This window comes from Rattus norvegicus, chromosome 15 (genome assembly GCF_036323735.1).
Source record: "Rattus norvegicus strain BN/NHsdMcwi chromosome 15, GRCr8, whole genome shotgun sequence".
Lineage (NCBI taxonomy): Eukaryota > Metazoa > Chordata > Mammalia > Rodentia > Muridae > Rattus > Rattus norvegicus.
In genome coordinates, this window is record NC_086033.1 from 39,881,412 (window position 1) to 39,903,785 (window position 22,374).

Below are 22,374 nucleotides of genomic sequence, written 5' to 3' on the forward strand. Positions count from 1 at the left end.
TAAGATTGTTAATGAAAAAGTACAATGTTAGAAAAAGAAAAAAGAATGTGTGATTAAAAAAATAGCTTTTAAAAATATAAATAAGAGCTGGGGTTGGTGAGACGGCTCAGCCATTAGAAGCACTTGCTGCCCTTGCAGAGGGCTGGGATTTGCTTGTCAGGACCCACACTGGGGACCTGTCACACTGGGGACTGTCAGAACCCACACTGGGCAGCTCACAACTGCATGCAACTCCAGCTTGGTGATCTGATGCGCTCTTTGGATACCTACATGCAAATGCACATATACACATAGATATAAAAAAAAACCTAAAACATAACAGGTTATTTTAGGACTACTGAAAGAAGTATACTGAAATTAGAGACTTCTCTTTTCCACATAGCTCTACCCACCCACCCTCCTCTGTATATTGAGAGAAGGAGCACTACAGTACATAGTCTAGTCTGGCCTTAAATTTGTGAGCCTTCTTCCCTGATCTCTCCAGTGCTGGGTTACTGTCTTGTGCTACCACACCAGTTTAACATGTTGTGAGTCAAAATTACTAAAACAGACAATGCAAATGAAGAAATAACACGTATAGTTTGAATCCTATATATATCTTCAGAGGTAAAATGTGGGTTTATGTAAATATATTTGCAAAGCATATTACCAAATGTTTGTCCTCTAAATAACAAGTATCCATAGCTTCTGGGATTAAAACCAGCCTGCCTTAAATTCCAAGACATTTTACATCATGCAATTCCTTTCAAATCTAGTATGCACAGGTTCTAAATGTCTCTGCTAAGTATCTGCTGCAGAAGTCTGGGCTGGGTCCAAAACGCCCCCTACTCTAACGAGTTTCCCAGTGATCCTGCTGGTCTAAGACACCACGAGAACCACTGCTTCACAACAAAGGTGGCTATGTTTATTAAGTGTCTGATAATTAGAGCATTTTACACACTGTTGACGAGTCACAGGCTCTCAGCAGAGCAGTACAATTACCCTTCGTATAAGGTGAACTCTGAAAACTCGGCAGAGGACAGAAGGACACTGGGTAACTGTTCTCCAAATTCTAGCGTCATGTTTTCCTTGCCCTACATGCCATACAACTTGTTGTGATGCATCCTGACTGCTTATTTGAGAAAAGAATGTGACTGTTTGAAGATATATTAGCTTAGTCAGGCTGCTAACTAAGAGACTCAAGCTCAAAGGCTCAGAATCATCAGGACTCACTTATTTGAAAATTTCTATAATTATTACCATATAATTAAAAAAACAGGAAGAATGTTTTAAAATACAATACTGAATATTCCTTAATACATCTTTATTATTCCTTACAGCAAACAATCAATTAGATTTTTTTTTTTTGACGGGTTCTCCCTACACAGCCCTGGTTGTCCTGGTACTTAGAATACTCACTATATAGACTAGGCTAGCCTCAAACTCACAGAAATCTACCTGACCTTGTCTCCAAGTGGGAAGGCGTGTGCTTATTGGCTTATTTATATTAAAGCATCCTAACTCCTGCAGATGTCGGCCAGGCACTGCGTGCAATCACCACTTTCGAATCTTGATGGTCTTCAACAGACGGTCTGATAACTTTTTCAGTTTTCAAAAGGCAACAGAAAGCAGGGAAACAACACAGCAAAAGAAGCACTTTCAGTTTTAAGAAAAGTAGTCCATGAACAGAAAGAATGTATCAGCAAAACTAAGCTGCCAGGTATGTAAATTTCTGCCAATTCATTTTATCAAAGAGGACAAGGAGACACAAAATTATTGGATTACAGGCCATGGTGACTCAAGTTCAGGATGACAAAAAAAAAAATCACTCAATTACACATCACTGTCAAACAAATACTTTTTATAAGAAAAATTCCCTTTAAATATTTATATACATGTTACCACGTAATACTGTTAATCAAACCCATGGTTTATTTGTTTAAATAAGATTAAATAAATTGCCTAGATCTTTTAAATCAAACCTTAGTATGGTATAATGGATATATGGGTTCCTTAGACAACAATAAGAAGCATGTGTTCTTGTCTCTAGATCAAGGAGAGCTTTATCAAGTGGTAAGCGCTGTGTGATGGTGCAGAAGTCTAAGTTTTGAAAACAAACTCATTCAGAAGATCTGCTGCTCAAATAGTATTTTTTCAAAACCAGGTGGAGGAGTATGATAAAATTCACTGAACTGGCAATCCAAAATTGCACTGTCGTCAACTAGAAGGGAGAAAAGAAAGAAATTAGATTAGAAGAATATTTAAATGCACACATAATTATGAAACAACGGCTTTCAGGCGGGGATGTAACCTAGTGACAGAGCACAGGCTTAGCAATTGCTAGTTCCTGGGTTCCAGCACCAAAAAAACCAATTTAAATAGAAACTACTTTCCTAACATAATAATTTATGGCTTTTAGTTTTATTATTTTGTGTTCATGGGTATTGTGCTAACATGTCTGTGTACTACTGTGCATGTCTGGTGCCTGAGGAGGCTAGAAAAGGGCACTGGGTCTCCTTGAACTAGAGGTACAGATGGTTGTGAGGGGCCACATGAGCTGGAAATTGAACTCAGGCCTTCCTTCTATAAGGGCAGCAGTCAGTGCTCTTAACCCCTGAGCCATCTCTCCAGCCCTTAATGTCGTATTAATTAGCAATAAGAGTAAACACATCTGCCATTTGGGCTACAAAATCTGTTACATTTGTGTGTGTGTGTGTATGTGTGTGTGTGTGTGTGTGTGTGTCTGTGTGTGTCTGTGTGTGTGTCTGTGTGTGTGTGTGTGTCTGGGTACTCCTAGGTTCATTACATGGTGCATACTCAGAATTTAGAGGGTAACTTTCAGGAGTCAGTTCTCTCCTTGCACCTTGTGGACCTTAAGGATTTAACTTAGCTCTCATAGTTGGCAGGAAATCTGTTTGCCTTGGGTTGCAAAATCTTTATAACAAAATCTGTCTAAAACATACAAAGGAAGTTATCAAAACATCATTAATAATGATCCCAAGCCACATATGGAGATGTATATCTGTTGTCTCAACTACGTAGAGGGCTGAGGCAGGAGGAAATCCTTAGCTCAGAAGGTTAAAACCATCTGAGGAAATGTGGTAAGATGCTATCTCTTAAATAAAATGATAATGATGATCTCTCAGTTATAAATAATTTTAAAAACCAAAATGTTCGGGGCTGGAGAGATGGCTCAGCGGTTAAGAGCACTGACTGCTCTTCCAGAGGTCCCGAGTTCAATTCTCAGCAACCACATGGTGGCTCACAACCATCTGTAATGGGATCTGATGCCCTCTTCCGGTGTGTCTGAAGAGAGTGATGGTGTACTCACAACATAAAAAACCCCCAAAATGTTCTATTTTGAAAAAACTATTGATTTGCAGAAAGTTCAAAAATATACCAGTGAGTGAGTGAGTATACTGTGCCCTTCCCCAGCTTGTCCCAGTGGTAATCTCTAAGTGCAGTATCCAAGTCAGGAAATTGATACTGGCGCACTGCTGTAAGCCAGGTGACCTACTCTAGTCAGTTTCTACAAGGTTTGTAATGAGAATGCTACTAAAGAGAAATGACAGGATATAGTCATACAAATAAACACACTCATGCTTACTGCAGTTTTTTACATATAATGATCAAATATCACATATAAGTCTATACCTACTCACTGATCCTGGGATAAACAATTCTAATACAGGCACACAATGAGCTTTCACTACAGCAATAAAAAAGAAATACTGACATATGCTACAACCCAGAAAAGGAGTATTAACCGTCTGAACCTGTATACATAATACTTAAGAAATGCAGGCTAATCGAAGTAAGCAAATGCAGACCCAGCTGCCTGGTAAGAACTTGGAGAGGTCCAAATCAAGATTATCAAGAGCAGGAGGAAACGCTGAAGCAATAAATATGTTCATTACCTTGACCATGCTTATCACAAAATAAAATAATACCATTGCAGAGAAAAAGAAGAATGTCAGAAATCACTGTCAGCTTACATTAGTTGAGTGTTGGCTCTGCTGTATAGCACTGTCTCTCTATAGGTTGCATTTAAGAGTAGACAGTGAGCCAGGGAGCAGTGGTGTACACCTTCAGTCCCAGCTCTCTGGAGGCAGAGCAGCAAGTGTATCTCTGAGTTTGAGGCTAGTATGGTCTACAGGGCGAGATCTAGGACAGCCAGAGCTAAGCAGAGAAACTCTGTCTTGAAAAACAAAAACAAAACAAACAAAAAATAGAGAGAGTGAAAATAGACTGTCCTAGGATTAAGGATGAAACAAGATGCATGGCAGAGGGAATTAATTCTGTTTTTATTTTAAATAGCAGACTATTAAAATATCTAGTTTAACCAAACCTATTCATCAAATTAAAGAAAATATATATTTTGTTACATATAATTTGTTTCATTTTATGTTTTACATAATTTGCACTTTATGTTTGAAAGACTTTGTTATTTCAAATTGTGTGTACATGTCTGCAGTTGTTTGCCCACATGAATACAGATGCCTGCGGAGTCCAGAAGAGGGCACCAGATCCCTCGCTGGTGCAGTAAAGACAGTTGTGAGTCACCCAATATAAGTGCTAGAAACACAACCTGTGTTCTCTGTGAGAACAGCAAGTACTCTTAGTGGCGGAACCAACTTTCCAGCCCCAGGAAGTGTTTTATAATAATTTTATTCCATACACTCACTTGTATTAATGTAGCTATTCCTCTGATCTTTACTTTCTCAGGCTATGTTGCTTAGAATATTAAGCTATATTTACATTTTTTTTTTTTTTTTTGGAGCTGGGGACTGAACCCAGGGCCTTGCGCTTACCAAGCGCTCTACCATTGAGCTAAATTCCAAACCCCAATATTTACATTTTTTTTTCATTTCATTTATTATATATAAGTACACTGTAGCTGTCTTCAGATACACCAGAAGAGGGCATCAGATCTCTTTACAGATGGTTGTGAGCCACCATGTGGTTGCTGGGAATTGAACTCAGGACCTCTGGAAGAGCAGTCGGGTGCTCTTTACCACTGAGCCATCTCTCCAGCCCCTACATTTTTTAAGTAAAGAAAAGAATTTCTTTTAAGCTTACTCAGTATGTTAGAATACTAACCTATATTCAATTTAAAAACACTCTTTTTTGTTTCTGTTTTTTTGAAACAGGATCTATCCATGCAGTCATAGCTGTTCTGAAACTATGTAGATGAAACTGGCTCAAAGGGTGAGGATGACAGGGTAACGGGAAGTAGAAATGACCAGCATGACTATACATATATATGAACTTATCAAATAAAAAGAACAGCACACACAAAGATATAAAAGGTAAAAATCGCTGAAAATGAGTTGTTAGGAGAAAAGGAGATGACTGAAGCACAGCTGAAGAGAAGCTGTTAGCTTCGGTCATTATTTAGTGTTTGTCCCCATGACCACACCCCTCACGCTAGCCCATAGAAGGTTAGTAATAGCTTTATTATAACCCAAATCTACGTTACATAATCAAGATAATATTTTAGACCTAGTAAACCACAGGCAGAAAAGACAGTTTATTGATCTGAAGTTGGCAAGCTATGTACTAAGAGCAGAGCAGAATGATAAAAGCATTACAGTTAGTGTTTTTCTTTCTTTTTTTTTTTTTGGAGCTGGGGACCGAACCCAGGGCCTTGCGCTTGCACTCTACCACTGAGCTAAATCCCCAACCCCACAGTTAGTGTTTTTCAAAGGACAAAGAAAAGTGGTTTTTGGTTGGGTTTTTTTTTTTTGTTTTGTTTTGTTTTTTCGAGACAGGGTTTCCCTATGCATCTCCATCTGCCTCTGCCTCCCAAATCCTGAGATTAAAGGTGTGTGCCACCATTTCTGGCTTAAGAGCTTGTTTTTAGAGCTAAATGTAAATATATATTAACAAAACGATATGTCTGACATATGTCTCAAAATAATCCAAGAAGGAGGGAAAAAGGAAGTGTTGGGTTTGATGCAACTTGGACGGCTCCAAATGGACAATGCAATGGGTGACAAGTACATGAAGGCTTTATTGTAATATTCTCTTTACTTCTGAGAAAGCTTGAAATTTCCTATAATAAAAAATTAAAGGAAGCCCTTGGTCCTGCTAAGACTGAACCCCCAGTGAACTTGATTGTTGGGGGGAGAGGGGCAATGGGCAGAGGATGGGGAGGGGAACACCCATAAAGAAGGGGAGGGGGAAGGGTTAGGGGAATGTTGGCCCGGAAACCGGGAAAGGGAATAACACTCAAAATGTAAATAAGAAATACTCAAGTTAATAATAATAAAAAAAAAATTAAAGGAATCACGAGCCATCTATACTGCCTGATCTTAGGGACCAACTATACAGAAACGATAGCACTAATACGTCATGGCTATCAAAACAAAACTGTTGATCTGAAACTATTCTAAGTCAAAATCTTTCTCAGAAGTGTGACAATGTGTAGGTAATTTTATAAAGGCAATAAATGCTCAATTCACATAAAATTCCCTAATTTCAAATACTTGTTACAACTTCATCTCCTAGTCAACTAATCTTTACTAATAATTAGTAAAAAAAAATTGTAAATTCAGTGAGAAATTTTGGACTTTCTAGAGAACATAAAACTCCGTGTGTAGACAAGGAAGTGACTGGAAAGACGGCTTGGTTAAAAGCACTGGCTGGTCTTCCAAAGAAGCAGGGTTCAGTTTCCAGCACCCAATGGGCAGCTCACGACCAACTGTAACTCTAGTTCTTCTGTGTCCTCTAGCACCAGGCACACATGTGGACATAGGCACATACTCCAGCAAACAGAGATCACAGAAATTTAAAAAATAAAAACAAAAAATGATATGATCAAAGGGACCATGATAAGATATTTAATTATAATTATTATATATTCAGAAAACTTTTGTAATATGTAGGGAATAGATATTATCCTTAGTTCTGCAAAGATAATGCAATGGTCTGGGTACATTCTACATGATGTCCTTATGACCGACTCCTTCAGACCTCTGAATGATAGCCACGAAGTTAACCTAATGACAAACGACAGTCGACATGAACCTGCTAACAGAAAGAAGAGCAGCATTGGCGCTTACCATACACGACTGGATACACGGTCCCTCGTATACCTGATGCTGGACAATGCATGTTTTTCCCATTCAAATATACATTTAATTCTACATGGTCATATGTTATACCCTAGGAAGGAAAGAGAAACTGTTAAGGATAAAAATATAGCTTGCACAGAAACCCCAATAGCCTAAAGCCCTGACTGAGAAGCACACTTACAGAGACAAGGCATGGGGTCACAGGGCCTCTCACTGCAGCTGACAATCTGGCAGTCTACTTTAACATTACTAGTGACTACTGGGGTTGTGGGGTATTAATAATGTAAAATTCCAATTAGAGGGAAAGCAAAGATAAGAGTTTAAATTATAGTATTATATTTGGATAACCTGGATTTTATTTTTTAAGTAGTAAGAGTAAATATGTCATGAGGACTCTTTTAAACTCATAAAAAATACTGGTCTTTCTCTAGACTTTTAGCTAATGGGGAAAACTGTTCCCCATTAGGGTGAACTGTTATGAAGAGATGAACTGATATATGGTATTTATTATTTTAAAAAATACTTTACCTATTTCTAAACTTAGAAATATTTTTTATTATTTTTGTGTCTGGTTATGAATGTGCCCACATGCAGGCAGGTATCCAAGGAGGCCAGAAAAGGGTGTTGAATTTCCTGGGGCTGGAGTTATAGGCAGTTGTAAGCCATCACTATGGGTACCAGGAACTGAACTCAGGTCTCTGGAAGAACAAGTTATCTGTAGACAAGTCAGTTCTAAGAAATCATACATTTCTCTTTTTACCCTTGTCTCAAGTAAAACTATTATCTATAATTTAATCTGAATGATGGTGAGTACCTAGTTAAAAAGAATAGTTTAAAAAACTAAAATTAAAAAAGGAATAAAAATGTATTGGTGTATACACTAGTGACAGCTAGAAAGTGGCATCAGTCATATTACTACAGTGCTTAGTCACTTGAGACCGCCCGCACCGTGAAGCGTTATTTTAGGCATTTCACAGTCATTTAATGCCACAAGACGGCTACTTTCACTTCACAGATGAGGCAGCAGGAGCACGGAAAGGTTGCAGAGCTAGAAAGTAGCAGAACTGAGATTTAAACCATAAGGTTCTCTTCAGAACACTTTTACTCATCATGCCATATTCTACTTTTCTTTAAAATTTTGTACAGTACAGGTTGGTATCCATGGTTGAAAATATGAAATGCTCCAAAACCTGAAACTTTCTGAACACTCAGACTACACTATTATACCCCACATAGAAAGTTCCAAAACTGGTGCTGTATGATGAGTCAGTCAAAATAAAGGTGCACTACAAGTTCTGTACAAAACTGGGCCAGCAAAATGGCTCAGCAAGGGAAATGTGCTTGCCACAAAGCCTGAATCTGATCCTGGTCTCAAATAGTAAAGGACCTATGCTGTGTCCTCTGAGGGCCACCAGTTCCACGTGGCATGCAAGGTATCCCATAGTACAATGCAAATAAAGCTCTGGAAGTCTTACGCTGCAGAGATGCTCACAGTCACGCTGGCTGCTCTTGCACAGGACTGGGTTTGGTTCCTAGCTCCCTCATCACAGCTCTAACTCTAAGACCAGGAATCTAAAGCCTCCTCCTGGCCTCTACAGGTACTAGGCATGTACATGTGCATATACAGGCAAGAAAAACACCCACAAAAATATTATAATGCAAATTGTCTCCATGCTTACCCTTCCTTGGGTCCTATTGCATCAAGAAATTTTACTGTATATATATAAAAACTCTAACATCAAACAAAACCCTGAGGTTGGAAACTTTGCTCATCCCAAGCATTTCAGATAAGGCATATTCAACCTGCAGTTAATAACTAGTGCAAAACCAGATCTTTCTCCTGAAGAATGAAGACTAGAAACACGATGACCTGGGGAGGCAGCCTAGTATATGTGAGACACAGCACAGTAAGAAATCATTCTTAAAAAGAATAGGGCTGGAGAGATAGCTCAGCAGTTAAGAGCACTGACTGCTCTTCCAGAGGTCCTGAGTTCAATTCCCAGCAACCACATGGTGGTTCACAACCATCTGTAATGAGATCTGATGCCTTCTTCTGGTGTGTCTGAAAACAGCTACAGTGTACTTATAATCAATCAATCAATCAATCAATCAATCAATAAGAGAAAGAATAAACAGAAGTCAGAGAGCTCTTCCAGATGATAAAGCACAACCACAGAGAAATCAATGAGTAGCATACTGCTTTTATGGTCTCTGAATAACTGGATGTAGGCCAACTATAGCAATGGACAAACTCAGATGCTTTCTAGGAGTTCATAAGCATTTCCTAGGCTCAACTCCCCTTCTCAGCAAAGGTTCAGTAGAGTCAATGTGTAAGGGCTATAAAGGGTTTCTCAGGTTTTAGCAAAGCTAGAGTAGGATGATGGCTTGGGGACTGGGACTGTAGCTCAGTTGAAAGAGTGCTTTCCAGCATGCCCAAAGCTCTGATCTTGGTCCCCAGCACCACTGGAACTGGATGTGGTAGTATGTCTGTAAGTCTAGGCTTTGAGGAAAAGCAGAACCCCAGAAGCTAAAGGTCATCACATATAGCTACTTAGTCTGTGGCCAGCCTGGGCTACATAAGGTCCGTTCTCAAAAAACAAACAAACAAACAAACATTGAGTAATTGATATGAGGCATAGTCTCACCCAATAGCCCTAGCAGGGCTGGAACTCGGTATATAGAGCTCAGGCTGGCCTTGAATTTGAGGTGATCCTCTTATTTCTGCCTTTCCAGAGCTGTGATTACATGTGTGACCCATGAACCCTAGCTTAAACAATGACTTGAGTGATGGCTTCTGTTTCATTTTAGTTTAAAAGCACGAACAATGCACTTTTTACATTTTTAGTAAAGAGGTCTGTTTTCATTTTTAAAAAATCAAAACATAATTACATAAAAAGAATGCGATCCTCTTTATAGGTGGAGTCCAGGCTCCCTCCACCACCAGTGGCACCGTTATCCACTGCAAGGTAAGTTACAGATAGGGCATCTATCAGGAAAACAGAACTAAAAACGTTTGGCAGGGTATAACAATCCCACCTCCCCCAGCCAAGTTCAGTTCAAGTAGTGTTCCAGCCTAGCCTGCCTTTTATATGATGTAAAAACCCTGAGTCTGCCACAGTACACCATAAAATACAACAAGGGTTTCCTGTGTTCTAGGCAGCTCCTCCTGCTGCCACTGATGACAGCTTTGAAAAGTTTATCAGCAAGCGTTCAGATCAGGAAAATGATATGGTCAGCTTTCTTGATTCTCCTTATACGTAACATTTTGGGTCTTTTTTTTTTAAACTACCAGAATCGGCATAAAAACATAAACATCTAATTTAATAATGTTGACAGACTAAAAGTGGCATTCTTAGATTTGTCATCTAGTGGTATCAGTCATCTCAATGAATGAGATGGGACAGCAAGGAAAAATATGCCTAAGTTCAGTATGCAATGAAGGAAATATGTTTCAATTTCATCTTTTGTTATAAATAGGTTGGTAGCCTCAACATGACAGCAAAATTCTCTTTTAAGAACTAGTCAGTTAGCTGGGCACCGTGGCACACTTCTCTGATGCCAGTACTCAGAAGGCAGAGGCAGGTGGACCTTTGTGATTTCTAGGTTAGTCTGTTCTACACAGTGAGTTTCAGGCCTGTTAGGGCTCTATAGTGAGACCCTGCCCAAGAAATTATTTATATAAGGATGCGCCTTATTATAGGTATCTGGCAATGACCTAATATAAAAAAAATCGAGTAGTCTTAGTTTGCTTTTTATTGCTCTGATAAACACCATGACCAAAAGCAACTTGAGGAGGAAAGGGTTTATTTTATCTCACAGCTTACACTTCATCCATAAAGGGAAGCCAGGGCAGGAATTCAGGGCAGGAGCCTGGAGGCAGGAACTGGAGCAGAGGCATGCAGGCGTGCTGCTAATGGACTTATTCTCCAAGACTCACTCAGCTTGTATTTTATTATGACCAGGACCACTTGTGCTGGGGTACCGCCATCCACAGTGGGTTGGACCCTTACATACTAATCACTAATCAAGAAAATGTCCCTGGGGTTGGGGATTTAGCTCAGTGGTAGAGCACATGCCTAGGAAGCATAAGGCCCTAGGTTCGGTCCCCAGTTCCGAAAAAAAGAAGAAAAAAAAATGTCCCCACAGACTAGTCTACAGAGTGATCTAACAGAAATATTTTCTCAATTGAGAGTTCTTCTTCCCAGATGACCCAAGTTTGTGTCAAGTTGACAAAACAACCAAAAACTAACCAGCATACAACTACTTAAAAAAAAAAAGCAAAGCAGATTTTACAATAGTTTATGCCTTTTGTCTCTTTTTCTTTAGCAACTGACCTTTTTGTTCCTCTTTTAAATGGGATCTTGCTATATAGCACAGGCTGTTCTGGAACATACTAAAACTACCAGGACCAGCAATAACCAAAACTGAAAAAAAATCTTTTATAAGCAAGCTTTGAGATTTTTTTTTTGAACAAGGTCTCACTATGTACCTGATTGGTCTGAAACTCACTATATAGACTAGGTTGCCCTCAAACTCATAGAGATGCCCCTGCCTCCTCAGTGCTGGGATTAAAAGCATGTGTCACCATGCTATGTTCTAACCCTGGGGAGTTTTAAGCCCAATTCTTTGAAGGGTTCTGAAAGTAGAGGCATTTAATAAGATTGGATGTAACAAAGAGCACCACTTGCTATAACTTCTAATATGTTCTAAATTAATAAATGTAAAATATTTTGAGAGCTCTCTGGCCTCAAAAAAGCCTAATATTCTCTAATATGATCAGAAGGCTTCTCTGTGACAGTAGTATTTTGTTTAGCAGTCAACCTAAAGATGGTCTTGCACAGGATCAGTCATCCTCATGTTCTGGTCTGCAAGAAATTCCAGAGCAGTGAAGTGAGGCAGCAGTATTGAGCAAGCATTCTCTTGGAAATGGTACCAGCTCATTAGAACCATTCCCAGGGCTTTGGAATAAAAGTCACAAAACCATGTCTACTCAAAACAGCTCAAGTTTAATCATTTACAACGACAGCAACTCTCTCAGGAGACTCACCACTACATCTCCCTCCTGAGGAAGGCTGTTTGCTGGCAGCCTGTTTTTCTCTTCGTTGTTGTGGTACAGGGCTCCATCATTTCTCATCACCAGGCTATGCATGTCACGGCCAAGAGGAATCTGGTTCAAGTTAACTTTCTGAGTTGCAACACCTATACCCCAGATTCCTAAAAATACAACAGTTTAAATAAATCATAAATCTAAAGAACACAAATATAAAAGATTTATTTATTTATTTATTTATTTTTTGGTTCTTTTTTTCGGAGCTGGGGACCGAACCCAGGGCCTTGCGCTTCCTAGGTAAGCGCTCTACCACTGAGCTAAATCCCCAGCCCCAAAAGATTTATTTTAAAAGGGAATATCAACTGTTTTTATTTTGCCTGTCTTCCTTCCTTCCTTTTCCAATCATGTCTCACTGTGTAGCTCTGGCTAGCTTGGACTTGGAACTCACTATATACATAGACCAGGTTGGCCTTCAATTCAGAGATCTGCCTGCCTGGGTCCCCTTAGAGCTGGGAGTAAGGGTATATACCATTGTTGCTTGCTTTTGTTTATAAAATCGACTTTTGCAAAGGTAGGTTGCAGGGCCAGTCAGATACCTCAACAGATAAAGAGACAAGCCTGAAAACCTGAGTTTGAACCTCAGAACTCAAGTCAAAGTGGAAAGAGGACAGAGCCACCAATTATATAAGGCTGAACTCTGATTTTCACACCCCCACCAGAATTTTATACACATACAATAGTAACAAAGTTTGTGAAGTAAGCTACAATGTATACTACGTTTTCTATAGATAAACTGGGAGCCAAGAGTTGTATTGCTGGGGTTTAAACAATCAGTTTTGTTATCTTGGACAAAGTACTTAACTTCTCTGTTTCTTCAAGTGTTGGGTCTAATAGTACTTATAAGGTGTGGTGGTTTGAATGAGAATGGCCCCAATAGGCTGATATATTTGAATGCTTGGTCTGTAATTGGTGGACTGTTTAGGAAGGATTAAGAGACCTGGCCTGTGACCTTGTTGGAGGAGGTATGTCACTGAAGATGTGTTTTGAGGTTTCGAAAGCCCACACCAAGCATGCAAAGCATGCATATTCTCTCCCTCCCTCACCCCCCCTCTCTTCCTCCTTCCTGTGGATAAGATGTAAGCTTTCAAGTACTGCTCCAGCACCATGCCTATCTGCCTGCCACCATGCTCCCCTCCATGATGATTACCTTCTGAAACTGTAAGCAAGTCCCTGATTAAATACCTACTTTTAAAGTTGCCTTGGTCATGATGTCTCTTCATAGCAATAGAACAATAACTAAGACACGAGGTAAGAAAAAGATATGGGACTACCCAAACTCAGCACTTAGGATAGGTTAAGAATGTTTTTAAATGAATGAGCAAAGCATACACTGGATATTTAAAAGCCACTAGCTAGTACCATTACTATTTTCTCTTAAAGTTTCTTTGTTTGATTTTTGTTTTTAGGGCTAAGGATGTGAGTACAGCTTTGTGGAAGTCTTGGCCTTGGGCTTGATTCACAGCAAAACATACTCTCTGTTTATCTGTCTATCTGTCTGTCTGTCTGTCTGTCTGTCTATCTATCTATCTATCTATCTCAGCTCTATTATATTTACAATGAGTAACAATATCTTATGAATAATAATACAGAAGTTGAACATGAATAAGATAAAAAATAATTTTCTTTTTTTAAAGATTTATTTATTTATTATATATAAGTACACTGTAGCTGTTTTCAGACACACCAGAAGAGGGCATCAGATCTCATTATAGATGGTTGTGAGCCACCATGTGGTGGCTGGGATTTGAACTCAGGACCTCTGGAAGAGCAGCCGGTGCTCTTAACCACTGAGCCATCTCTCCAGCCTCATAAAATAATTTTCTTAATGCTGGGGATCTAAATCCAGTACCTCTCACATGCTAGTAAGTGCTCTTACCAGATTATATCTCTAGATATTCTCTTGCCCAGTCAAATAAAATATCTGAAGTCTTGAACCTTTTCTCAAGGTGCTAGCTTTCTAGTTTTTATTAAAATCAAAAGAAATACTATACATGGAAGGAGGTTTGAATTTCCATGTTGCTAATACTTTTTCAGAATTGACTGAATTCTTTTAAGAAGCAAGTATATATTGGGGAGACAACAGTAACTGCAGCCAGTGAAGTAACTTACAACAACACAGTGGCCAGAGTTGGCCTTATGCCATTCACTTAAGAAAACCAGGATAAACTACTATAGGGAACCAGCTCCAGAAGTACTATATTGTCCAAAGAGTGGGATTCTCTTTATAATAGTCTTTTTACCCTGTAGTTACATCATTCACGAAGATTTCACCAGGGGTCTCTTTATAATACAGCTTTTATTAAAAACAAAACAAACTGTACATATCTGACCATATATAATACTGCTATAAGTAATGATCCTAGTAGTCATACAGATTTGCCATATAATTCAAGAAACTCCCTACAATTGCAAAAGAAAAGTCTTATGGTTTGGATGTGAAGTGTCCCTCCCAAAGGGCCATGTAGATCCTTGCTGATGGATTAGTCACACAGAGTGACTGCACCAAGAGGGTTCTACTTTCATCGGGGGTTTGTCCCTTGTGTAGTCATAGTACAATGGTATTATTAGAAGGTGGTATAAAAATAGGAACTGGGACTTGTTTAGAAGGAAGGAAGTTACTGGGAGCACGCCTTTGCACCTCTGCAGAGTATATCTTGTCCCCAGCCTCTTCTGTGTCATTACTGTTTCCTGGCTCTTGCGAAGTTGGGAACTTTGCAACACCAGTGTTCTCCCAAGATTTCGTGCCTCACTATGGCTGGGAAGCACTCGCCATCTCACGGTGATGGCTCACTGTATGTGTATAGAACTCGGTGGGCAGCTCGGGTGGTCATAAATTTACAGATCTGCCACGCTCTGACTCCCAAGTACTGACATTACTTTCTTACAGCAACTAGCATAAGTGCACACCTCAGACTTGTTACAGAAGTCTGTATCTGATGACTGCTTCAGAAAACAAACTAGGGTATCTTGGTAAAAGAGTTAAGGAGAAGGGTTGGAGAGATGGCTCAGCAGTTAAGAGCACAGACTACTCTTCCAGAGGTCTTGAGTTCAGTTCCCAGCAACCACATGGTGACTCACAACCATCTATAATGGGATCCAATGTATGCTTCTGGTGTGTCTGAAGACAGCTACAGTGTACATAAAATAAATAATTATATCTTTAAGAAAAAGTTAAGGGGAAAGTTCAAATCAAAAGATTACTCTTTATCCTAACATGAAATATAGCAAGAGTCAACATGCTTTATAGGTTTAACACATAGGGTGGCTCTAGAACATCTGCTCAGTATGTCCCGTCATAAAACACTGTCATACATGCAACTCCTACTGCAGAAAGTGCAGCTCCTAAAGTTCCTATTCCATAGAAGAGAAAACAAAACCTAATTTAGCAAACTGATTTAATTTGAATCACAAGAGTGGAAGACTGGGCCCTGTATACAGAGTTTAGGACTTTTCTTAACCATCTCCTAAAAATTTTTTCATATTCAAAATTGTTAATATTCAAAATCACTGACATTTAACAGTTAAGTACAATTATACTAACCGGTAGACTGGATTTTGAACTCAAAGTAGCTTTTGTTCTGATGTAAGGGTGCACTAGCTAAACAACCTCCAGTGCCACAGATTCTTCTTCCGTTTTTCACAATGACAACATCTGTTCCTAAACAAAACACAAATACCACAATCACAGTTAATTTGTGTACTAGGTGTGTATGTGTAACAGATGGGGGTAGGGAGAGCAAGTACACAGGTCTGGTTATCAGAAGTCTGTATCAGGTGTCTGGTGTATCAGAAGTCTTCATAGCTTCCCACCTTATTTTCTCAGCTGGAACCTGGAGGGCACTGACTGGTTAGACTGGCTGCCCAGAGAGCCCCTGAGATCTTGTTTTGTCCCATCAGTGCCTAGTTACAGAAATGTACAGTCATGCCCAGCTTTGTGTGGGTACCAGGGAACCCAAACATGAGTCATCACACAGCAAGTACTTTATTCACTAAGCCAGTGCCCCAGGCCCATTCTCTAATTTAGTCAACAACAACAGTAACAACAAATCAGGAACATTATTAGTCTTTTCAAAGTCAGGGAATATTGATAGATTATTTTAAATACTTTATTTTCTACTTTTTTTTTCGGAGCTGGGGACCGAACCCGGGGCCTTGCGCTTGCTAGGCAAGCGCTCTACCACTGAGCTAAATCCCCAACCCCTATTTTCTACTTTTTAAGAGATTGCTTGTACATAATATTCATTTGTAACAAGTCTTTTGCAATTAAGTTGTTTCAAATAAACTAAACTATGCTGAGTATTTAAATTATTTGTCAAGGGGTCAGTGAAATGTTTATCTGGATGGAACAGGTACTTGCACCAAGCCTAATGACCACCCGAGATTGATCAGGACCCTACATGGTGAACTGACTCCCAGAAGTTGTTCCCTGACTTGACATGGAAGCCATAGCACATACATGCCCCCATAAATGCACATACAACATAAATAAAATATTAAAAAATAAGGTAGTAGACTAACTCATTTCATTTTTAACCAATAAACAGAGTAGATAATCTAACAATTTTCATTTAACACAGGCCATAGAAACTTTAAAAGCTTAGTATACTGGTACAATTTTCAATTCTAATCGAATGACTTAAGACAATCTATTAGAAGACAGCTGAGTATCTACTAAATAGAAGCCATTAGCAACAGTCTTATACTAACTACGGCACACACTGGAGTGGTCAAGTAAGAGTAGAGGAGTACCTCAATGATGGGAGGAACAGCTGCCATGTTGAAATGGCTGACGCAGAAAAACTTAGAAAAACATGACACTAAGAGAACTACTAGTCACATGGCAAAAATGTGAGCAAGTCTATTAGTTGTGAGACAAGGGCTCTCTGTACTGCCTGTACTAGTCTCAAACTTTTGATTTTTCTTTCTCACTCTCCTGAATGGGATTATAGATATGTGCCACAATGCCCCACTATCATTAAGATCTTAACATCATTAAACACTTTATTTTTATAGAAAAGTTTAGTTTCATCTCAAACAACTTCATAGATGACAGCAAGAAAAATACTGCTTTTGAAATATGAACCTATTAGTACTTTGCTTCTGAATTTTGGTGTTGAAAAGCAAGCACATCAGAGATCATGAGTAATTCTTACATGTAAGTATATACACATAAGCACAATTCTTACACGTAAGAAAAATCATTTAACACAAATACATGTGACTTCCAAAGTCTATGGTCATTATTATCTCCTCCCTGGCAATAAAATCATAAGCCAAGCAGATACAAATATTAGGACTAGGTGGCACTTCTCCAGAAGGGCCACATAAAACTTGACAGTAGTAATAAAAGTCTGAGTTCCTACCTAAACAAAGCATTCTAAACTGGTTGTTTTAAGACCATACACTGTCAAGGTAAATGCACTTTTTTATATGTTGTTTAATTAAAAATGTTAAGAGCTGGTGCCTGCCGAAAAGCCTCAGAAGACTTGAGTATGATCCCTGGAACACACATGGTAATAAGTAGTCCTCTGACCTCCATGTGTGCATGCAAGCAAGAGAGTGTGCGCATGTGCACACACATACAAAACTTCTGAGCTGGAGAGATGACTCAGCAGTCATTTGCCACCAAGTCAAACAACCTTCTACGTGTTAGAAGGAGACAACCACTTCTTGAAAGTTAACCTCTGCTGACTATGGTAGACCATACCAATAGGATATGCTGAAGCAGCAGAAACACAAGTACAAGTAATCCTCTGGCTCCACATCTGTTCCTAAACACACACATATATGCAATAGACAAATACATTAATAAAATGCAATTTTTAAAGATTTGTTTATTTATTATATATATGAGTACACTGTAGCTGTCCTCAGACACACCAGAACAGGGAATCAGATCTCATTTACAGAGGGTTGTGAACCACCATGTGGTTGCTGAGATTTGATCTCAGGACCCCTGGAAGAGTAGTTAGTTGATGCTCTTAACCACTAAGTCATCTCTCCAGCTCAATAAAATGCAACTTTAAAATGAAAACAAAACCACTAAATTATTACAACAAATTTTATAAATGATTTGTTTCCATCTGACAAATAACTCTAGTAGTTTTGAATAAAGGGCATCTTCCTTGATGTCACACAGCACAATGCTTGGCTTCTAACAGGTACTTAGTAACTAACATGGGAATGAATACATAAGCTGTGCTAGCGCACTTTGTAGCAAACAAGTAGCATGGGCTTTCCTTTTAAGGACAGACTTCCCTCTTGAAATCCAACAATTCTGAGGACTTGGTATTAGGCTTCAGCATTTGATGTGGGTTAAGTCTGTACACTTCACATTTTGGGGTCACATTGATTAAATCAGGAGCAATTATGTGACCTAGCAAACTAATAATCAGGGAAAGTGTCAGGACTTCTGCAGAGAACTGAAGAGACTTTTGTTTTTGTTGGATAGTATAAGAAAAAGTAGCTGGGATGGTGGCACATGCCTTTAATCCCAGTGCTTGGGAGACAGAGGCAGGTGGATCTCTGTAAGTTTGAGGACAGCCTGGTCTACAAAGAGAGCTCCAGGACAGCCAGGGCTATTACACAGAGAAACCCAGTCTCCCCCCCCACCCCCCCACCCCCGCAAAAAAAAAAAAAAAAAAGGAAAAGAAAAGAAGTAGGGAGCTGCTGCAAATGACCATGGCAACTAGCCTTCTAGAGTAAGAAGTAGAAGGCAGGAGATTTAACAATAATTACACCAAAACCCAAAGGAACATAAAGCTCATCTCTGGCAGCACTGTCTTTTCCTAAAGCCAGTGCTGCTTTGTACCTTGTGTCACAAAAATAAAATTCCTCCATTGGGCTGGAGAGATGGCTCAATGGTTAAGAGCGCTGACTGCTCTTTCAGAGGTCCCGAGCTCAATTCTAAGCTACTACAATGGTGGCTCAGAACCATCTGTAATGGAATCTGATACCCTCTTCTGATGTGTCTGAAGACAGCCACAGTGTACTCACATAAAATAAATGAAACTTTAAAAAGAAAATTCCTCCTTTATGTAAACATTCTGAGTTGTAATTTTAGTACTTGAAATTAAAAAGGTCTTCATTTCTTCTGAACTGGTCTTCCAAACACACCCTGCCTCTATAATAATTTACTGCTTTTCATCTCATCCTATGACATAAGGTTAATGGAAATATGAAAAGATTTTCAAAACAGCTAGGCTGTTTGGTGCGTTGGAACTTCAGAAACAACTCTAAGAAACAACTCTAAATCATTCATTCTTACTTTGATGTATTTCCTCACTGAGACAGTTAATGCAGAAAGGTGAATATACCAAAGATCATTCAAGGGTGTTTGTGAATTAGGAGAGAGTAACTTCAAGCTTACCTCTCTTTAACCAGTACAATGATATTCTGTATTTGGACCTAAGTAGCTCAGATAGCTTTATTAATAACTGGTACTACTTTGAAAAGTCCAATCAGATTTGAGTATAGATAGACCATTTTATAAACACAGCCATAGAATGTGTGTTAACATTAGAAATTTCCAAATGAATAGTGTCTTAGTCAAATTTCTATTGCTATGGTAAAACACTATGACCAAAGCAACTCAGGGAAAGGGTTTCTTTCACTTCCAATTCCACATCACAATCCACATAGAAGGAAGACAGGCAGCTCCTTAAGGTAGGAACCTGGAGGCAGGAACTGAAGGAGAGGCCATGGAGGAACTCTGCTTACTGGCCTGCTGCTCCTGATATGCTTAACCTGCTTATGCAGCTTAGGACAACCTGCCATGGGCTGGGCCCATCCACAACAATCATTAGCCAAACAAACAAACAAACAAACAAACAAACACCAAAAACCAACCAAACAAAAACAACATAAAAAGCTCTACAAACTTGCCTACAGGCAATCTGGATGAAAGCATTTTTCTCAGCTGAGGGCCTTCTTGCCAGGTAACTCTAGCATGTATCAAGTTGCCAAAAATAAATAGATAACAGTAGCAAAACACAACCAGGATGAGAACCATTCCTTTCATAATAGCTACCTTGGAAGTTATTTGCTCCTAAAAGACCAATTTACAATTATACGAATCAAAAAAATATTTTAAAAGCTTCAAAATGGTTTTAAGTAATGCAGCATCATTGTTTAGATATGAAATGTATATTTTCTTTTTTTTTTTTTTTAAGGAAAGAAAGTGAAAAAGCAAGTTGGACATGGTGGTACACACCTGTAGTCCTGTGGAAGGCTGAAGTGTCAGGGTGGCTTGGGGCCAGGAATTGGAGACAACTTGAGTATTATAAAAACTATCCCCCTTTAAAAACAAAACAACAACTAAGAAACCAACAAAATAAACCAAAATGAAACTAGTATGAAACAAACAAAAAAGACCAAATATATCCTTTAGGTTACATAACACAAACAGTAAGTTTTCCATATTTTCAACTTAAGAACAATCCATATTTGAATAATTCTTCTACTCAACACCTCACTTCTTTTTATTGTGATTCTCACATCAAGCTTTACTGTGTTTGAGGATAATTTCAATTTATTGTAAAACAGGCTAAGAGAAACGTTCAATGGAAGGGAAGAAATTGGGAGATGTATCACCGTCCTTCCCTCAGTACCTGAGGGTGCTGGTTAGCACAGGAGAAAGGGAAAATGCAATGATAAACGGATCACTTAGTTCTTCCTGAAAGAAGACAAAGGCCAGGAATAAGGAACGTTCTACCGAATAGACAGCACAGTGGGGGCTCAAACGTCCACTACAGTCTCTACTCTTATTCCAGCCATTAATATAGTATCTTGTCACCTGAAAGTCATATTCATTCAACGAATGAGCAAATTAAATAGAAATGTTTCCTGAGAGAAAGTACAAGATCTGAACATCCACTGTCTACAGTGATGGATAAGAAAGAGCTTAAAGGTATTTAGTACTGAGATTCTGTACTACACTAGAGACTGTAAATTTGTGTTGGCACGATAGTAAACAATGACTGTATATAGTATTGCAATAGAAAACATAATGGGCAATGTTTCCAGACTTGTAGATTATCTGGGCAGAAAAGACTTTTGTTGTAAATAATAAGAATGCTTGTGTTACTTAAATACACAGTCTTTTAGACAATGAGGTATTTGAGGAAATACTGAAATAATTATTCTAGGAAATCTGCCTGGACAATATTCCAGAAGCTTTGAACTATATGGGGCTGGGGGATCTAAAAACTGAAGTAATAGTATGTGGGAAAAGATGCTGCAGAGGGGGAGAATGTTGGATGAGAAATTATTATTAAATTAATTATTAAGCCATTGGGAACTGGGAAAAACAGGAATGGGAAGGAGCACTGTCCCATTTTGCAATCGCTTGACCCGATGGCGACAGTCAGATAAAATTACAGCGCTCCCAACAGTGACTAAGGAGTCCAGCAATGGAGATATTAGTGGAAGTGGCATGTTACGACCTGAGGTATACTACTCTAGGCTTCTGCAACCCGCCTTGTTTGGGCTTCAGGAAGTGAGGGGGAAATTACTCCCCCAGAACAAGCTTCAGCCTATATTTGATAGTGCTGAAGATAGGATTCAGCAAACACCGGTGACACTCGACACCGGGGCACTGATGGCGGGCGCCCCCGCTTTCCTCACCTGGGAACACCTGACTCCTCACTGGGAGAGCCCTCCGACGCAGGCACAGCCCATGCCCGAGAGCCGAGGCCAGGGAGGCCACAGGGGACTGCGTGGTCACGTGGTCCCCGCCCCATTTCCCTCGGCCCTCAGCGGGCCGTTGGGTCTAGTCGGGAGGCCCTTACCCATGTGCTGCGTGTCCAACTGTACGGCGGGCATCTCCTTGAGAGGAATGTGGCCAGTTCCGCCGTCCCTGCAGCAACGCAGGCAGCACCACGCCGACGCGGCCATGGCGCAGCTACACAGCCCCGCTGCTCCGCCCGCGCCCGAGTGCTTCTGGGTCGCGGGAGCTTCGCAGCCCGCACAGAGACGCCCGGGCTGGGAGGCGAAGCGTAGGCTGAGGCGGGGGCCCTCGGCGAAGAAGCGAGGACCGCCCGGTGGGGCGGGGTAGTGTCGGGAGGTGGGCGGGACCAGCGGCCAGCTCGACTAAAAGAGGGTGTGGCGGGTGGGCGTGGAGGTGTAGAGGGCTGAGCAAGGCCCTCGGCCTGACTGACTGGAAGAGGGCGTGGCCAGTGGCCTGACGGATGGAAGAGGGCGGGGTTGGAG

At 39.9% G+C, this 22,374-nt stretch overlaps 1 protein-coding gene across 2 annotated transcripts; it reads right to left on the reverse strand.

Annotated features, from left to right (window-relative positions):
• Window positions 1-1,825: 1,825 nt before the first annotated feature.
• Window positions 1,826-22,359, reverse strand: Spryd7 (SPRY domain containing 7). 2 transcript variants are annotated; one of them, NM_001009635.1, is made up of 5 exons: window positions 21,954-22,149; window positions 15,707-15,823; window positions 12,103-12,269; window positions 7,044-7,146; window positions 1,826-2,200 (listed from the first exon to the last, which is right to left on the reverse strand). In NM_001009635.1, exons 1-5 carry the CDS (start codon window positions 22,057-22,059, stop codon window positions 2,103-2,105), a joined length of 591 nt encoding a protein of 196 aa, NP_001009635.1. In that variant the 5' UTR covers window positions 22,060-22,149; the 3' UTR covers window positions 1,826-2,102. The 2 variants fall into 2 exon arrangements, with proteins under 2 accessions (NP_001009635.1, XP_017455114.1); XM_017599625.2 differs by lacking the exon at window positions 7,044-7,146 and having other exon boundaries at window positions 2,099-2,200; window positions 21,954-22,359.
• Window positions 22,360-22,374: the final 15 nt, after the last annotated feature.

What these genes read in the sequence shown, in the direction of transcription:
- Spryd7 (NM_001009635.1), bottom strand. Translation starts at nt 22,059, where the DNA reads ATGGCCGCGTCGGCGTGGTGCTGCCTGCGTTGCTGCAGGGACGGCGGA. An exon ending in GTTGGACACGCAGCACATGG is followed by an intron (nt 15,824 to 21,953) that starts GTAAGGGCCTCC and finishes TGTTTTGTTTAG; the next exon opens with GAACAGATGTTGTCATTGTG. An exon ending in GTTCAAAATCCAGTCTACCG is followed by an intron (nt 12,270 to 15,706) that starts GTTAGTATAATT and finishes TTGTATTTTTAG; the next exon opens with GAATCTGGGGTATAGGTGTT.